The 20,516-nt window shown below is 36.0% G+C and overlaps 1 protein-coding gene across 1 annotated transcript in view; it reads right to left on the reverse strand.

Annotated features, from left to right (window-relative positions):
• The window catches only part of KCNQ3 (potassium voltage-gated channel subfamily Q member 3), a 457,133-nt gene that overhangs the window by 96,625 nt on the left and 339,992 nt on the right, over positions 1–20,516 (reverse strand). The window contains 3 exon segments of the mRNA XM_074202412.1: positions 3,175–3,347; positions 15,112–15,238; positions 16,451–16,541. Of these exon segments, the coding sequence (XP_074058513.1) occupies positions 3,175–3,347; positions 15,112–15,238; positions 16,451–16,541 (391 nt within the window).

Here is a 20,516-nt window from a genome sequence, read left to right on the forward strand (position 1 = left end):
GCAAAGATCAGAGAATGTCATATTCGTCCTGCTCCTATCTATCTTCTTAGATTTCCATTCCCCCACCCCATTCAGTGCCCAGGGATTTTCTTGTAGCTCCAATAACAATTATAAAATTCTCTGTTTAGCATTTAAAGCTCTTCACAACCTAACTCCTTCCACCATTCCAGGCTCTTTATGCTTTGTGATCTGGCCACACTGCTCTTCCTCATGTACCCAAAACCTTTAGCATTGGACTCTTTCCTGAGTAAAGGACATCATGGTGGGGTAGAACTGGCAAGAATAAGAGAGAATAGACATCCCCTCTCTTGACTTCTTCAGGCCCTGTGTACACATCTCAGAGTTGAAAGGGATAGGTCTGGATAAGCTCATTAGCTGAGACTTGAAGGAAGCCAGGAAAAGTAAGATAGATAAGAGATATGGGGCACATACATAAAACCTTTCCATCTTGGTAGGATCTGCACAACCTTGTAGCTTCACACTATAGTGTTTGTGGACCTAGAGAGACTTATTTTTCTTCTGGAATAAAGTCCTACACAATATGATCTAATTACAAAAACATCAGTTCAATAGAATCAAATAAACATTTATTTACTAATTAACCTCCATATGCAAGATATGCTAGATTATGGACAAAAAGTGACAAAAGCAAAATAGGTCTTACCCTGGAGGATCTTACAAATTCTTAGAGGGTGGATACAACAGGTGTGCAAGTATGCACAGGACAACACAAATTGAGGAGAGTCAGTAAACTTTTAGTTGCAATGGTTATGAATAAGTTGGGGGGACAGAAATCCAGTTTACTTTCTTAACATTGGATTTCTCTTATAACCATTTGAACAAGAAATTTTGTTTCCTTGTCTTAAATATTTTTTTTTCTTATAGTATGGAAACAATGTAAAGACTAACAGACTGCCTTCTGTGGGGGGTGGGGGGAAGGAAGCAAGACTTCGGAGAAAAAATTGTAAAATTCAAAAATAAATAATTAAATAAAAGAAAAATATTTTTTCTTTCTGCAGATGTAAGACATTTCAAAATTTTTTCTTGGAGTGTTTAATCATGTAAAAGTTAAGTAAGCATCATTTGCAAATCTTAAATAGCTTCAGAGCTGATGCTATTGGTTTTTATTTGATGGAAAATTGGAGTCTCACCAGGGTTGCTGATTTTCTGCCTTAAAAGTAGAAATTTATTGGGTATTTAGTTAAAGTCGATAAAGAAAACCTTCAACTATCTCTTTTTGGTTAAGTGGAGGGGGGGAGATAGAAGGAGGAATAAACTTCCCCCACTGCTCCCACCCCATAAAGCAGATGATGAGAGGAAAAAACCAAGGAAGCTACCTCCTCACAAATCATCTTGATAGATGATTTAGTCACCAAATGACTGATGGGATGTGAATATGCCAAACCTTCTGCTTTTCCCCCAGTTTCAAGGTCATTAGGTTCATGGTCATTTTTCCCTAGTTCATTTGTTGGGACATGTCCCAGAGAAGGAGTATGAAATACAAATCACTTAAGTGTACAGTGTAAAACATTTGGTTCAAATCCATTATTAGTGTTTTATGACCTAGAGTAGATTGTTTCATATCAATGCTTGGGAAATGAGGGATTGTGGCCAGATGACCTCTAAGACACTTACAACTCTAGATTAATTGTCTAAAATATGATCCTGAAGGAAAACATCATAGAATCACAGACTTTCAGAGTTCAGAGGGCTCTGAGAAGTCACATAGTCTAATTCATACAGAGAGTGGGGAAAGAGGAGGCGAAAGAATTTTCTCAACAATATATCCAACATTTACTTCAAAGGGGATCCCCCTTGTTTCCAAGTCAGTCCACTCTACTATGGAAATTTCCAATTAGTAGAATTTTTTTCCCTGATATCAAATCTAAATCTCTTTCTAGTTCTCACCCTCAGGGTCAAACTGAACATATTTAATCCCTCTACTACTTAATAAATATTTGCATATACTCCTTGCATCTACATAATTTCATATATATATATATATATATATATATGTATATATATATATATATATATCTTCCTCCAAATCTGTTCTTTAAATATGCACATTTCTTCTCATCAATTCTCATACAGCATGGTGAAGTTTACAGTAGTAAATAATCATTGTCCATTAAGGTACTTTGGGCAAGTGACTTGAGCTTTTCTGTTATTCAGTTTTCTCATCTCTAAAATCAGGCAGTTATAGTTAATGGCTTCTAAGATCTCTTCCAACTCTAAATCTATGCTCTTATGAATGATCCAAAGTAACAACTGGTAAGTACCCTTTGATTTTAGTATGTGCTGAAAAATAGGGAAAGTTGAGTTGAGTTGCCGTCCTTGTCCCCAAAGATAAGACAAATAAATAGCTATCAAAGTTTGTTACAAAGGGCATCAGAAAGGGCAAAGCAAAGAGCTATCTGAGGTCTGAGAGGGAACACAGCTACTGACTGGGAAATAATAAAAATACTAATAATGAAGGTGATATAGAAACAACAAGTCTTTGATGCATCTTTTATATGATCACTGTGTGCATTTCTTTCACTGGTACAATGCCCAAACTATTCATATCTATCATACCTTTGCAATTTCTTTTCATCTTTTCACATGAATCATCAATCAGTCAACAACCTTTATTAAGCACTTCCTCTATGTCTACTGTTCTAGGCAATGGGAATTGCTTTGAGAATTTGCTACCTCCCCCACAAAAATTTCTCTGATACTTCTAGATGGTTATAATCATATTAACAACAGTAGAACTCTGATTAATGCAGTGACAAATCCTGGTTCCAAAGAACTGATGTTGAGAAATGCTGTTCCCCTCCTGACAAGGGAGGTGACAGGCTTTGATATAGGATAAGATATGCATTTTGGATGTGGCCAACAGGCATTTATTTTGTGCAACTATACATTAATTTTTGGTGAGGGCTTTTTCTTTTCTCTAATTGTTCAACTGAGGAAGAGATGATAAATACTTGTTTATAAGAAAAATAATAAAAACTGTAAATTCTAACAACAAAAGTAATATCCATTATCATTGACTAGGAGGTTTGTGGAGGAGATATATTAGAACTGGGTTTTAAATGATGAGTAGGACTTTTTCAGGCAAAAGGAAGGTGAGAGTATATTTCCCTGGCATAGACAAAGGTAAAGGGTTAATAACTTATTCAGACTTACTTTGCTGTGGGCGCAAATTGCAGAACCCAGGAGCTTCCAGGTGCCACCTCTTCTGTCCATGCGGAGCATGCGCAAAATCTGTAGGAACCGTAGACTCCGGAGCGAGGTGGCCAGAACATTGCCTTGGTTTCCAACAGCCACCACTGGCACTGATGCAATCAGCACAAAGATGTCTGAGAAACAGAGGAGAGGAAGAGGGGGAGGGGGATATGGAGACAAAGACACAGAGAGAGACAGAGACAGAAATAGAGAGCAGAGATAGAGAGAGAAAGACAGAAAGGTAAAGAGAGACAGAGAGAGAGAGAGAGAGAGAGAGAGAGAGAGAGAGAGAGAGAGAGAGAGAGAGAGAGAGAGATGAGACAGAGACACAGAGGGACAGAGACAGAGAGAGACAGAAAGGGAGAGAGACAGAGAGACAGACAGAGAGAGTGACAGAAAGACAGACAGAAAGACACAGAGAGAGAAACACAGAGGGACAGAGAGACAGAGACAGAGAGAGAGAAAGAGAGATAGAGAGAGACACAGAGATACAAAGACAAAGATACAGAGAAATAGAGACAGAGACAGAGAAAGAGAGCAGAGGTAGAGAGACAGAGAAAGAGAAAGAAGGGGAGAGAGAGAGAGAGAGAGAGAGAGAGAGAGAGAGAGAGAGAGAGAGAGAGAGAGAGAGAGAAAGAGAGAGAGAGAGAGAGAGAGAATGTGCACATTAGGGAAAAATAAATGCAACACCCTTCTTTGGATCTACTGAGTTATCATGTTATTTCCCTCTCTGGACAAGAGAAGATAAGAAGCTGCCTATGATGAATTCAGGTGGTTGATCAAATAAATCTATGCCTGAGACACAATTTATCTTCTGGAACAAAGATGCTAATCTGAACCATGAGTTGTTCCTTTTTTCACTATGTCCAGAGAATCATTGATGAAGTACTGGATTCACTAGAATGAGCACTCAATTAATTAATTGATTGATAATCAAGAGGAATTTATTAAGTATCTACCATGTGACAGGCACAGTGCTAGGTAGAGGGGATAAATAAAAATGGAAAATGTCTTCAGAGAGCTAACATCTTATTGGAAAATTTGGTTTCAATGGCACCTCTGGCATTCATTAGCTCTGAGATTTGGGGTAAGTCACACACAATCTTACAAACTTAGTTTGTAAGATGGATTTCATAATACTTATGGTGCCTTCCTAACAAGGTCAATGTGAGGCTAAAAAAATATCATATGTTAATGTATTTACAATGGGAATGGACCTTAGAAGATAAAGTACAGATACATGAAAAAATGTTTTGGGAAGTAGGTGGCATAATAAATACAGTGTTACATCTGGAGTCAGTAAAATCTGAATTCAAATTTGATCTAAGACACTTCATAATCAGTTGATCCTGGGCAAGTCATTTAACCTTTTCTTGCTTTGGTTTCCTTTTCTTTAAAATGGGCATAATAAGTACCTCTTTCCCAGCATTTTTGTGAGGATGAAGTAATATTTGTAAAATGCCTTGTAAATCTTAAAATAGTATATAAAAGCTAACAATTACTCCTGTTTTACAAACTTCAATATGGTACCCAAATGTCAATTATTATTATTGATGAATCTCTGAATTTAAGTAGGACAGTCCTCAGGAACTGAAATATTTATCTCTGAGACCTCAATCTAAGACCTTTCAGCATAATTAAATCTGAATCACATGGTCATGTAAAGAAGCATGTTTCTTGATGAGCATGCTGAGTTATGGGGTGACCCAGGTACTTCCCTAAGGTCACATAGCAAGTTAGAAGAACAAGTATGATTGGGAACATATATGGGATCCTCTGTGCTTTTCTTTAGTTGGGATGGAAATTATATAAAGACACAGCATATCTTTCAAGACCTATAGGGGTCTTGACAATTTTTTTTTCCTGTGGGTGGGATCTCAGAAATTGTTATATGACCCAAGTATTCTAGATCTTAGAATATCATCTAGTCCAATAGTGTAAAACTCAAAAACAAAGACACTAAATGACAGTGGTCATCTGCTAGCCACATATTGACTTAGTTTTAAAATATATTAGCTATGAAGAACCTTTGTACTCTATGAACTCAATCTTTGACTTTGCTCACATTGATAACATTTTATAGATAATGTACAAATTATGAGGCACTTGCAACATAATAATAATTCCCAATTCTTTAACTCTCATGACTTACCAAGCACTCTTTTCTATGACATCTGAGACATTAGTACAAATATTATTATTTCCATTTTACAGATGAGGAAACTGATATTCAATGTAATTAAGTGATTTAATTCCCCAATTAATTTAATTACCCAAGTCCTTGGGTAAGTGGAAGTTCTGGGACATTGAAAAATCAAATCACAGAATCTCGGAGTTTGGACAAAGCCTCAGAATCCATCCTAATTGTGTGACTTTGGATAAGTTGCTTAACTTAACTGCCCCTATTTCCTCACCCATAAAATGAAGATAACAAGTGCATTTACCTAACAGGAGTGTTATGAGGCTCAAATGAGAAAATCATGAAGCATTTAGCACATAGCTAGTTGTTTCTTAAAGGCATATTCCTTTTCTTTTTCCATATCTAATCTTTCCTGTGCAAAATGGTACAATGCAAAAACATTCATTCTAAAGTCTCAGACCTGAGGTAAAAACTTGCCTCCATCATGATTTATGTGATAAGTAACTATTTCTTTGGATCTTTGTTACCTCTTCTTTAAAATGAAGGGCATAAATTAGAGGATTTCTGGGATCCTTTCTCATTCAAAATTTGTGTTCTCATTTGTAATTGATTAAAAATTGTATGATTATACAATCCTTTGACCAAGAATTTCTTATACAGACATCATGGCAAGTAATCAAAGTCCTAAAAAGGCCTTTTTTGTCCTGAGGAAGGAGTCCATTACACTTTTGGATATTTCTCATTTTCCTTATAGCAAGTCTAGCTCTGCCTCTAGGTTATTTCTATCCGTTGCTCCTAGTTTATATCTTCTTGGTAGGACAATCTAATTCTCTTTTATATGATAGTCTTCCAAATAAAGCAACCACACTCCCACCCCATTTCCATGCCAAGGTATTTTCTTTTCAATCTATATATTTCTAATTCCCCAAATCTCCAAATTAAATCAATTTGAAACTCTTCACCATCCTCATTAACTTACATGCTCTGGACACACTTTGTCTTAACACCCTTGCTAAAATTTGTCACCAATAGCTGAACAAAGTACTTTATATATAGTCTGATCAATGCCATGTAGAGAATGAATTTCATCTCCTTAGGACCCTGTGCTTCTCTCTTTATTATTAGTTTCATAAGTTGCCAGATCATATTATTGTGTCTTAATACATTTATAGACCATTATGACCCCTAGATATTTTTTTAAAAAACTTATTTCTAGACAAACTTGTCATATATTGTAATTGTGAGACTGAATTTTTACCCTAATATAAGATTATATTTATTCCTACTTAATTTAATTTCCTTTGATTCAGCCCAACATTGAAAAAAAAAGACTCAGCAAGAGGGATAGTGTATAACATAAATATTTGAAGGGCTATTTTATATAGAAAGGAATTAGACTCGGGTTCAGAAATAGGAGCAGGAGAAAGAAATAAGCAAATCAAATCTGTTTATAAGGGGGGAAGTTTCCTAACAATTAGAACTTGTCAAAAGAGTAATGAGTTGCTTTACATTGAATGTCTTCTCTTTGGAGGATAGATGACCACTTGCCCAGAATGTTATATAGGGATCTTTTTTTTTTATTTTTTTATTTGGGCTCAATTGTTTCTAAGATCTCAAATTCATAATACTGTCATCTTTTTTGTGTATTGATAGGCAAATATGTTATCCATTGCTCCAAGTTATATAAAGAAAATAATAAAAATATCCATATTGGTAAAACAGTGTAAGGTTTGCATATATTTTCTTTGAAACATTACCATAAGAGTAGTAGTATTATTTTAGTCCTGTCTTACAGATAAGGAAGCCATGGGACTGAGAAGTCAAGTAACTAGCCTATCAACTCAGTTAATAATCTGCAAAAGAAAATTTGAAACCAAATCTTCTGACGCCAAATCCACTCTATCCATCCACCAAGTGGGATGACCAAAGACCATGCTGGCAAATTTCTCATTTTGCCCTCCTTAGAATCAAGTCATTTTCTTTACTCCTTCCATTTTCCACCCTGTCATCTTAGACACCCAATCATCACTTTCATCACCTCTGGAAAGCATGTTAGTGGCCTGTCCTGTTGTTTTGTTCACTATCACTGTGACTTTGCAGTTGGTCACCATCCCCTACATAAGGATCCTCTACTAGAATGTGAACTATTTGATGGCAGAATTTTTCTCACTTCTGTATTTGACTCCCCTACACATAGTAAGGGCTTATTAAATGCTTTTCATTCATCTCATCCTTTATGTTATGCTTCCTCATTTTAGTAAATTGCTATATCATGTGAATATCTGTTAAAAGAAGTAGGGATGATTAGCCAATTATAAAGAAGATTAAAGATGATAGGAAAGTTGTTTTTGAAGAGAGATTATGTGAAAGAGAAATTAGACAAATTAGAAGCGTACATTAGACCAACCAAAGGAAGCAGAAGATGAACAATAAGGAAAAGCTTCTTTGTCATTAAATCTGTCTAAATGTGAAGTGAGTTACATAAAAGGGTAGAGAGCTTCTCATCACCAGAGGTCCCTAAGTGGAAGCTGTATGACAACTTTTGAAAATATTGTAGGTGTATTTCCTGCACAGGTAGGGGAGATAATGGATGACCTCTAAGACTCATTACAAGCGGAGATTGTCATTCTAAATGAATCTCAGAGTTCACAGTGGGACCAACATATTTTCCAAGGGAAACAACTTGGGAAAGTAATAGAATAAAGAAAAAAATATTCAAATTTCAGCCATTAAAGTGAAAGTGTCTGGCATTATTTAGAGGAAAAAGTAGCTCATCACTCATAGTGGGTGAGGAGACAAGATGTTTTGAAGTACTAGGACATCTGCTTCTCCAAATTACCACTTTTTACAGATGATGACAGTGCCTCAGTTAAGAGTTGTACTAGATGATCTCTGAGATCTGTTCTTACTCTCAGAGTCTATTAAAGTCCACCCTGATCCCTGCCCCTTGCCTGAAATTCCACCCCTAGAGATTTATTCCATTAGATTAAAACATTGTCAAGACTAATTTTTTAATTTTTCCCAAAATTCCAACATTCTTGGATGTAGGGCAATTAGATGGTGCAATGGATAAAGCACTGGATTTGGAGTCACAAGGAAAGGAGTTTGAATCTGGCCTCAGATTTTTGATACTTATTAGCTGTGTGACCTTGGGCAACTCACTTAACCCTGATTGCCTCACATCCAGGGTCATCTCTAGTCATCCTGATTCATATATAGCCACTGGACCTAAATGTCTCTAGAGGAGACAGTGAAGCTGGTGACTTAGCACAGGATTCTCTTAAATCCAACTCAAGTGCTTGTCATGCCATCACCTCCCTGATGTCATGATTTTCTTTGAGAAGGAAGGACAAACATCATCATCATCATCATCACTTTCTCTTTAAATTACCCTTAATTTATCCCACATGCATCTGTATTAGTATATATATTTGTCTGTCTTTTATGGTCCCCTATTAGTCTGAGTTCCTCGAGAGCAGAGAATTTATTTTACCTTTTTTTTGTATTCTTAGCATTTATCACAGAGTTTGAGGGACATAGTAGGGACTTAGTAAATGCTAGTTAACTAACTGACATTGATTAACGTATTAGGTGTTTAAATGGCATTTCTGACTGGTCTTACTAACTGATTCTCCACAGAGCTGCCAAATTGATATTCCTAAGGCACAACTGACCATGTCAACTCCTGCACTCTGAAATCATCAATAATTCCCTATTGCCTCTTAGATAAAATATAAAATCCTCAGCCTGACAATTAAGAATGCTTTCATTATCTGGTTCCCATTCTCCTTAATAAGTCTTTATTCTAGTCCAATTGGCCTGCTGGCTGTTCCTAATGTTAACTTCTGTAACTTCGCAGAAATAGTCACCGAGTTAACGATGTATTTTCCCCTCCTGCAATAACCACCTCAAATGATTGTCAAAAGGAAAGGACTTGGTTGGCCTCACAAGTGGTTCCCCAGTTTATCATGAATTCCCTCATGGATTACATCACGTGGCTGATTGTCATGAAAGAAGGGCTTTGTCGATCTCAGAGCACTTTTAAACCATGAATTAGATTTGCTTAAATCAAGATTTCCAAGTATTAAAGCTGGTGCCTCATATGTACCTTCTCTCCCTCTCCTCCCCATCCCTAACTACATAGTAGGCATCTTTTTAGTGTCAAATTCTAGGGCAGAACTAGGAGAGGGTTTTTTCTTGAAGAAGAGTAGAATTACTTCTTATATCCTTTCTAGGTTTAGAAAAGTTCCCATGGAAAGTAGAATAAAATCCCAAATTTAGAGCATATAAGGACTTAGAAGTCATGGAGTACAATCCCCCCACCCCCATTAAGAAGACAAGGAAACTGAGGTATAGAAAAGTTAAATGACTTGCCAATGGTCTTGCAATTTGTGAGTATAATAAGTTAGAGTTGAACTGAGATTTTCTTATTTCCAAGTCCACAATTCCATCTACAAAGTGCATTTTACAATTTGTGCATTAAATTATAAAGTGCATTAAAGTCAATGGACAAACTATGTCCTTAGTCAGCTAAGAAATGCATATTATAAAAGCTTCATCTTAAGGGTTCCTTCAGAGGACTTTAAAAGAGTTACAAAAATGGATAAGTAATTAAGACTGTCTAGAATTTGAGCTTTGCAAAGAAATTTGACCCTTACATCTCCACAGGAAAAACTAAATCTGGCCAAATTCTAACTGAGTAAAAGGGAAGAAGGTAAATTTAAGGAAGAGGACTTCCATATTGTTCCTGTTCATCTATATGGGTGAAATCACTAGTAATAACAGCAAATATTTATATAGAACTTACTATGTGGGAGCTACTGTAGAAGTGTTTTACAATTTTTATCTCATCTGATCCTCATAACCTTGGGAGATAGGCATTATTACCATCCCCATTTTACAGATGAGGAAACTGGGGCAAAAAAGGAGTTAGGTGACTTGTCCAGTTTCACTCAACCAGTAAGCATCTGAAGCTGGTTTTGAACTCATTTTCAGTTCTCTATCAACTGTTCCATCTTCCTGTCCCATTTAATGTCATATACACTCTACCAACTAAATTGTAGCATAGTAGATCTGCATTGGTATCCTTGGAGTTCACTAGGGCAATCAAATCATATGTTGAGATTAATAATAATAATAATAATAATAAATAATTTACTGGTACTATGTATCCAGGATTAAGCTAAGTGCTTTACGAACATTATCTCATTTTATCTTCATAACAACTCTAGAAATTGACTATTATGATTGCCTTGTACAGCTGACTAAACTGAAGCTGAAATTAAGTGATTTGCCCAGGATCACACAGCTAATAAGTATTTGAGGCCAGTTTTGAACCTAGGTCTTCCTGACCTTGAGCCCAGATACCTGCCCCTAAAACAGATCTCTAAAAGCATCCAAAAAAGTTGAGTTTTTCTAGGAATTTGCACTTTCCACTCACTCCATGAGTCACCCAATGAGTGGTTGTATGTCCACATTATATTCTACCCAAATTGTTCTGTTCCCAAAGCTTCCCTTGTAGAGACGGCTCAGAGAATATGTTGATTTTCTGTTTCATTCTTAGTCCTGATTGCAACCACACTTCATGGAAACCACTCCAGTTGGCACAAACCTAGTACTACTTTTTCTGTAATCTGGCCAAATGATTCCTTAATGATCTCAAAGAGCAGCTAATTCAAACTCTCAGAGTGTAGCTTATGAATTAGGAGCTGAGTAAATGCCAATTAATAGAACCTTTTATTGTTCACATTAGAAAATCAGAACACTGTACTTGAAAGAGTCTTTAGCCAACATCTAATCCACCCTCATTACCTTACAGATGAGGAAGTTTGGATAGGAGGGGAAATACTTTGGCTAAAGTCACACAGTGAGTTGGTAGCAGAGTAAGAACCCAAGTCACTGGAATACAAATGTAGTCAGTGTTTTTCTTGCTTTCCTAATTGTAGTTAGAATGTTTTTTAAAAGAATAATCATGTGTCCTATATTCCTAGCACTATACAAAACACTGTCAGCTCCTAGATAGGACAAATAGGTTCATTTTTGTCTTTGTAGCCTCATTTTCTCACAAAGAACCTGGTACACAAAAGGTGACTAATGCTTGTCCATTGAATCATCCCTTAAAATATAAGACATGGTGTCCCTTAAAGGACAAAACACTCAATGTGGGGGGGGGATAAAAATGAGACTTCTCTAATCATGACAGCCCTAATCACTGTGTTGAGTAATAGGAATGGCATTTGTTGGATGACTTGCTTACTTTAAAATCCTAAATAATCCTATAAAATAATGATGATTATAAAATCCAGTATTAAATTTCTTTAGCTCTTCTTTAAAATCCTTAGGAAAGAGAAAGTCATATCTCCCAGGGATTTGATTATTTACTAATTTATCTATTCAATCAGTATTTGAGTACTTAACATAGAGCTAATGCAAGTCTGTAACACCATTTATTAAATGTATGTACAAAGCACTGTTCTAGGTAGGTACAGAGAAAAATAGAGTTGTCTCTATCTTCAGAGGCCCAATAAGTAAATTCAAATTGCATACAAAATATAAAGGAGCTCTTTTATCTCCCCTTCAAGGAGTTTTTGATGGGGAGATAAAAGAGCCATACAAATAATTATACAATATGTAAAATATATGACCAAACAACTGTAAGGCAATGATAACTCTAGGGACCATAAGAGAGAAAGAGCTTCTCTAGCTGGTATCACTAAAGAAAAGTTTCCTTGAGGAAGGATAAGAACTTAGTCTTTACTTGAAAATTTAAGTCATACGTGACTTGAACTGAACATTTGAGAAACAGCATGGTACCTCATTCTCCTTAACCTCTCTTTAGTTTTTGACCCTGTTGACCACTGTTTTTAAGTTAATACTCTTTTCTGTAAGTTTTTGGGACATTGCTCTCTGCTGGTTTTCCTTTTCCTTCTCCTTTTTTACTTTTCAGTCCTCTTCACTGGATTCTTATCCAGATTGTATACTCTAACCATATAATATTCAACAGGGCCATGTCCTGGCCTTCTTTCTTCTCCTCTCCCCCTCTCTCTTCTCCTCTCCTCTCTTCTCTTCTTTCAACTCTTTCTGTCATATTCCACTTGTTGATCTCATCAGCTCCAGGGATTCATTTATCATCTTTATGCTTACCCAGGGTCACTCAGATAATATATTTCTGAGGTCAGATTTTAACTTATCTTTCTAATTCCAAGACTGATGCTCTCTTCACTGTAATATTTAGTTAGTTTACTTACTGTACCTCAGTTTACTCCTCCATCATATAAGAGACTGAATTGATGATCTCTGTGACTCCTAGTGTTAATTATAGGATTCTATGTTTGAATAGTGGTGGTGAAGTCAGATGAAGCTGTAGTATTGAGGGCAGCATTGAGGAGAGTCAGGAAACAGAGGCCATACTTAAGGGATATCTAGTTCAGTTTAACTAGAGGGTAACAGGGAAATAGTGTTAGATAAAGCAGGAAAGGTAAACTAGGGACAGCATTGCAAAGGCTTTTAAGGACAGACTGGGTCCTTTAGATGTAATCTTCAAGGCAATATTTTCCATTCTAACAAATATTTATCATGGGACTGCTACATGCAAGTTGTGCTGAATGATGACTAGCAAAGACAAAAGGGAAACAGATCCTATCCTCAAAGAATCTATATTCTTGACAATCCAGAAGTATTTGTTCCTACCCATATTGACACAATGACATACAATTTCAAAAAAACAGTGTCATACAACTTCCTACTGAGTGTGCCCATTTTGAGTCATATACCATTTATTTTTCAAAAAGCACAGTTGATGTGGAGGGGGGTTGGTGTGTCTTCCCCCTTCCTCTTCTCCTGTGTCTTTAGTTGGTTCTTTCTCCATTGGAGATGAAGAAAAGAACAAGCTGGAGAGTAGTTTTACTCTCCCCTGCCCCCACTCAATCATTAAGCACACAGATCTTTCAATATGTCAGTTATTTAACCAAACAGCAGTGTCTAAAAGCAAAGGTGTCATTAGAAGACTTTCTGAGCATGACAGGTACTGGCGATCCAATTAAGTGGAAAGAGCCTGGTAGGTACCACTGGACTAGTCAAGTAAGTAAGTCAGAAACCATCTATATGACAAGAAGGAATTGAGTTACCTGTAAGTTTAGGTAGGTAAGTAGGTGTCCAGGAAGATAGCTAGGAGGGCAGGCAGATAGGTAAGAAGGGTGCAAAGTCCAAGAAGTCAAAGAGACTACAAGGACAACACTAGTGATTAAGTTTGATCTCTGATTTTAAGGGAGAGGCTCTTTTTTTTGGTCTTTTTATTGTTTTCTACTTCCTGAGTGTAGACAGCACTGGGCCATACAGTCATCTTTACCACCAACAATCACGTTCTTTATGTAAGATACAATATTAGAAAGTCAGGAATCTGCAGAGGGGTCCTGTCCATGACACAGAGAGATAGTATTGTAGATATTATAGATAGTTGTAGATATTGTAGATAGTATTATAGAAAGAGAACTAGACTTAGAATCATACTGAGAAGGTATTCAGAGGTTATCTAGTCCAATTTATGGCTAAAGATGAAACTAGTAATACCACTACTAGTGTGTATCTCAAAGAAGTCATAAAAAAAGTGAAAAGAACCTATACTTACAGCTCTTTTGGGGTTGGCAAAAACTGGAAGTTGAGGGGATATACATCAATTGTGAAATGGTTGAACAAGTTGTGGTATGTAAATATAATATAATGGGGCAGCTAGGTGGTGCAGTGGATAGAGCACCGGCCCTGGAGTCAGAAGTACCTGAGTTCAGATCCAGCCTCAGACACTTAATAATTACCTAGCTGTGTGGGCCTTAGGCAAGCCACTTAACCCCATTGCCTTGCAAAAAAGAAACCTAAAAAATAAATAAATGTAATATAATATTATTTTGCAATTAGAAATGATTTCAGAGAATTCAGATTTCAGAGATTTCAGAGAAACCTGGAAAGATTTGTATGAACTGATGAAATGAGCAGAACCGGGAAAACATTGCCCACAACAACAACATTATGCAGTGATCAGCTATGATTGACTTAGCTCTTCTCAGCAATACAATGATCCAAGACAATTACAGAGTACTCATGATTAAAAATGCTATCTGGATCCATATAAAGAACTAATAAACTCTAAATGCAAATTGAATCATACAATTTTTCACTTACTACATTTTGGGGTGTTTTTTATTCTTTTTGATCTGTTTCTGCTTTCACAACTGTGACTAATATGGAAATATGTTTTATGCGATTTTACATATATAACCTCTATCAAATTGCTTACCATTTTAGGAAGGGGGAGGGAAGGAGAAAAATTTGGAAACTCAAATCTTGTGAAAATGAATACTAAAAAGTCTTTGCATATAAAGGGAAAAAAATAAAATACTATTTTAAAAAGAATGGTAGTTTAGTTTAATGGAAACAAAAAAAGTTCAAAAATTAGGCTTGTTCTTGTTATCTGGGTCAAATTATTCTATCTCTGAGTCTCCCTTAATTATAAAATCAGAGAAATAATCCTCGGACTACTTTGCTTTTAGATTGTCATAAGAAAAATGCTATGTAAATCCAGATTATACTTATTCATTGCTTCAAGGATAGAGATGCTAGGACCACCTCCCCTCAGACTCAGATAGTTTCTCAAATGAATGATGCTTATTTCAGTCATCACTTTTTAATGGGGATTCCTCCAGAGAATTTCTCTGTATGTCCCCCAAAGCAAAACAAAGGGAACATTTTTAGACTACAGTACTTACCGAGCATGCATAAGGGCTTCCTTGCAAACTTTAATCTTCCCCTCCATCCTTTGTACCTGCAGCAACATCCTGCAGCCCAGATTCTCAATGCAAACTCGGCTCCAAAGATGAAAATAGCAAATGTTTCCTGAATTCAAGAAAAGAATGACTTGATTAACTGGAATTCACTTAGTCAAAATGTCCAAGTCAATGGATTTTTTTCTATTAAGTGGCACTCGGGTTTCAAGGGCTACTGCTTCAATTTTAATGTCTCTAATGGAATTGTTCAGCATAGCAAAGCAATTAATTCTTTTTACATGAACTCCTCTGTTTTTGTTTTTTTGATAATTAAAAAATTTTTTAATGTACTCAGAGCTTCCAAATGATAGTTAAATAAACAAATCATCTGATTGAAAAAAGAAATCAGTTAAATTAGAGGACATTAGTAAAACAGTAGCGGTATACGTCATTTATGAACATAGACTGGTTCTGATACTCCTCCAATCTATTCAGGATAATGCTGAAAACTGCATTTCCTTATATCAGCTCCAGTGAGTTCCCTTTCACTTCTCTTTCCCTCTCAACATTCCACTCTACCAGTCTAAACCAATCAAAAATATTTATTGACTATCTTCCTAGATATCAGATCCCTTCTTTCTCTCTATCTGAATTTTTTCTTTCCATTTTCCACTTCCCTTCTTATTTCTTTCATTGTCTTTCCTTAATAAACAATTAAAAGTGTTACTAATATTTTCTGACTTTTCTGTAAGTTTTAAGGATGGTTAAGTGTTTTGTATACTGTGTCTTATTCAGAGACTACAAAAGCCACAGTGTCCTGAGACTCCCTGAAAAATCTTACTCTTCTGGAAGCATCACCTTTCTTATCTTAGTTCTTTCTGCTACTATACTAGTCACTTCAAGAGGTATATTATATCCTCATTCTGTCCAGACATTTAACTCTATAATTTTGGAATAAGTATTCCTCAATCTTTCTCTTAAGTGATTGCCTTATAGACCTGCATGAAGATAGTTTCTACTGAAGCAACTTTTACAAATCCAACTTAACTGTAATGTGGGAAAGGAATGGCCTTTCCCTCACAAGAAAAGCCAATATGGATTGGAATGGCTCTACCCTGCCTTCTATTATAACCCTTGACTTTTTTCTGACTTCCATCTACTCCAAGAACATTAATCCCTATTTTTTTAAAGGCTTGAACTTGAACTTCTTACCAGTCTATTATGAATACTGTTTATCTTCTGGCTAACCTGAACTTCACCCTGGCATAACAACAATCCTAATTTCAACAATATTTAGATACAACATATGATACAGATCAGGATAGCAGGGCCTTTAGCTTACCAATAATAACAGCCAATCTCCTGAAACAGTCTCGTACTCCTTGAATGTGGTCAGTACTGCCAAGATTAAGCACCCCAGAACGATTAGAAACCTAGAAGGAAGAGAAGAGATATAAGGAGTGTCTCAACCCTTCTGTAGCTATAACCATTTGCATCTTAATTCTTATCTGATCATAGGATGATCATTGAGAGTTAGTTGATACAGTCTCTCCCCTACTGCCAAGAAAGATGGGCTTTAAGTCCCAACTTTAAAAGATCACCTTTATAATTTTTTTTAGTTTTTTGCAAGGCAAATGGGGTTAAGTGACTTGCCCCAGGCCACACAGCTAGGTAATTATTAAGCATCTGAGGCTGGATTTGAACTCAGGTACTCCTGACTTCAGGGCTGGTGCTCTATCACTGTGCCACCTAGCTGCCCCCCAAGATCGCCCTTACTTAACAAAAACAAACTCTATCCTTTTCAGGAACCATTTTGCATCTTTATCATCCATCTAACCTGAAAAGTTTTGCCCAGGGTTTTGCCCAGGGTCAACAATAAATAGCCATTAGCCTTGGTAGGCCCTGTAGAGTGGCTGAGAAAAATGTTCTTTTCCTTCCTGAGAAGGATTTGGTTCAATGGTTAGTGCCACTGAAAAGGTTAGTAGAGTGGACATAACAGTGGGCAAGAAATAATATGAGACTTTAAGATTCTCTGAGTTTCTCTTCTAGTTTCTATGCATCTATCTTGTTTTGTTATCAGAACTAAGTTTTCCCTTTAATCTTTCTTACTTGAACTTCTAGTTATAAACTTCATAAAAATGTTAATATCAAGTGAAGAAATATATGGAAAGTACTTTGAAAAATTAAGCTCTCTCTCACCTTTTCTACACACACACACACACACACACACACACACACACTGATTTTCATCCTCAAAAATTTTTTAAGGTTTTTTTTGCAAGGCAATGGGGTTAAGTGACTTGCCCAAGACCTCACAGCTAGGTAATTATTAAGTGTCTGAGGCTGGATCTGAACTCAGGTACTCCTGACTCCAGGGCTGGTGCTCTATGTACTGCACCACTTAGCCGCCCCCATCCTCAAATCTTAATCAACTTGAGAGCCCATGACTTTGCCTGGGCAGCAAGAACCTTAGTATTTCTAGAATCTTAGGGACCTTAGATATCATTTAATCTATTGACTGTACAACTAATGGATGCCCTCCACAACACCTCTATAAGTGATTTCTAGCCTCAATAAATGCTGAATTCCATACATTATGGTTCTATCTTTCTGTTATTCATATGACTCCTCTTTTCCTCATTGCCTAAAGATCTAACTCCTTAATCAATCTTTCCCAAGTCAAAACATTTCATGTTTTCATAGATCTAATTACTAGTGCCTGGAACATGTTGACTGTGTGACCCTGAAGAAATCACTTAAAAACAGTGCACCAAAAACTCTATAAAGGTCTTAAATTACAAAGAAGATGCTGTCCTCTTATCTAGGAGACCTCTAAACCAGTGAAATGACAGGTTTACCACCATTTTATTTATTTTTCCAACTACATGTAAAGATAGTTTTCAACAATCATTTTGGGGGGGGGGGGGTTGAGTACCACATTTTTCTCCCTCCCTCTCTTCCCTCCTCCCTCCCTTAGACAGAGTAATCTAATATAGTTTATGCATGCATATTAAACATGCATTAAGTTTTCATATTAATCATGTTGTGAAAGAAGAATCAGAACAAAAAAGAAAAAATAATAAGCCCATAAAACATAAAATAAATTTTAAAAATTGAAAATAGTATGCATTGGTCTGAATTTAGACTTTCTTCTCTGAATGTGGATGGTATTTTGCATCTCAAGTACTTTAGAGGGGCAGCTAGGTGGCACAGTAGTTAGAGTACCAGCCCTGAAATCAAGAGGATCTGAGTTCAAATCCAGCCTCAGACACTCAATAATTACCTAGCTGTGTGACCTTGGGTAAGTTACTTGACCCCAATGCTTTGCAAAAAACAACAGCAAATAGAATTGTCTTTGATTATTATATTGCTGAGAAGAGCAAATCCATCATAGTTGATGATCACACAATGTTGCTGTCAGTGTATACAATATTCTCTTGATTCTGTTTGCTTCACTCACTTTAAATTCATGCAAGTCTTTGCTTGCTCATGAGTTCTTACAGAACAATTCATAGCATTACATTCATATAACACAATTTATTTGGCATTGATGGGCATTCCCTCAACTTCTAATTCTTTGTCACTAAAAAAAGAATTACTATAAATATTTTTGAACATGTAGGTTTTTAACCCTTTTTTATTATGATCTCTTTGAAATACTAAGTTTTAGTTACTATCATTATACCTAATTATTAGAAGTTTCCTCTTTATATTAAACCAAGTCTATTTTTATTGAAACTTTTATGATGTTATACCCCTAGAGTCAAGTAGAAAAGTTTAATCTGTCTTCCACATAATAACCTTATTATTTAAAAACTATGATTCTTTAAATATTCACCTCTTCTGATTTCTATATGTTTTTCTCTCCTGTTAGAATGCAAGTACCTTGAGGTCAAGGATCATCTTTTGCCTTTCTTTGTACTTTTGGCACAGAGTCTAACAGTTAACAAATGTTTATTGATTTAACAATTTCTTTGTTGAACCTCCTATGACCTGGCTTCATCTTGGTCTTCTCTGCATAAGCTCCAGTCTTCTAATTCCTTGCCTAAAATGGATCACTCAGAGTTGGACTCAAAAACTGGATCCCCTTAGTTTATGCCACTATTTCCAAGTATTCCCAAGTATTTGATCTCTTTGTTTTCAAATCCAACCAGGACATCTGGTTTCTACCTAAATTTGGTGATTCGATTTTGTATTCTCAACTGATTTGAACCCTGGATTCTACTAAACCTTGATGTGGTAGTTTGGGTAAAAGACCCAGTCTACCCTCTGCTTTTTGTTTTTAATAGAAGTGAAAGATGAGTTTTTTAATGAGGCCTAGAGAGCATTTACAATGTCAAGAAACTGTTCTCACAACTTTTTTGAATCCTAGTCTAACTGGTTTGGATTCTATGCTAACTGAACTGGATCATAATCTAACTTTTATTAAAATGAATTCATAGAATAAAATGCCAAAACCTAGAACAAGCATTCTGGTTCCTGGTATTTGTAATTTTATGTCTTACAAAATATTTAACAAGAGCAATGAAGTGAATGGGATCTGAGAGTAAGATGGAACTTCAGAGGTCATTCTGCCCAGGCCAGTGGCTTGGAGTCCCATACTGTAACTTCTTCAGAAAATCTACTTTAATTCTACTTTGAAGAGAAAATTCTCTTTATCCTTATCTCTATCCTAAATTTGCCTCCCTCTAACTATCATTGGTCCAGTTTTGCTTCCTGGAACTAAGCAGACCAAGCTAATCCTTTCTATAGATAACTTTTCTTCATATATTTCAAATATATGTGTGTGTGTGTGTGTGTGTGTGTGTGTGTGTGTGTGTGTGTATGTGTGTGTGTGTGTAGATAGATGTATACAGTCAGATAAATATGAAGACATCCAATATAAATATATGCATAATTATACATGCATATTTGTCAACATACATATGTGAGTGTATAAAAATATATCACCCTCATGTAAGGTGCCACAACCTGAGTTCCTTCAACTTATCTAGGTAAGGCATTGTCTCCAATCAGTCCTCTTCCCATCAATGTCTTTAATATACTATTGAATCCAGAACTGAATGTAAGAGTTCAATTGTTGTCTAAGCAGAACAGAATACAGAAGTACTATCATCTCCCTTTCAACACTGCATCTACTAATGAAACCTAATATTGTATTAGCTGTTTTTCCTGCCATGCCACATTATTGATTCAATATATGTCACTAAAACTCAAAGAATAATTTTGTCCATCTGTTTCCCCTGTCCTATATTGGGAGAGTTTTTTTTTAAACCAAGTAGAATTTTACAGTTTTCAAATTCAGTTTCATCCAATAAGATCTGGCCTTTTACTGCAGTCCATTGAGAGAATTGTGTATCCCAAGTTGGTTGTCCAATATAACTATCCTTCCCAGCTACATGTTATCT

The sequence above is a fragment of the Macrotis lagotis genome, chromosome X, assembly GCF_037893015.1.
Source record: "Macrotis lagotis isolate mMagLag1 chromosome X, bilby.v1.9.chrom.fasta, whole genome shotgun sequence".
Taxonomy (NCBI): domain Eukaryota; kingdom Metazoa; phylum Chordata; class Mammalia; order Peramelemorphia; family Peramelidae; genus Macrotis; species Macrotis lagotis.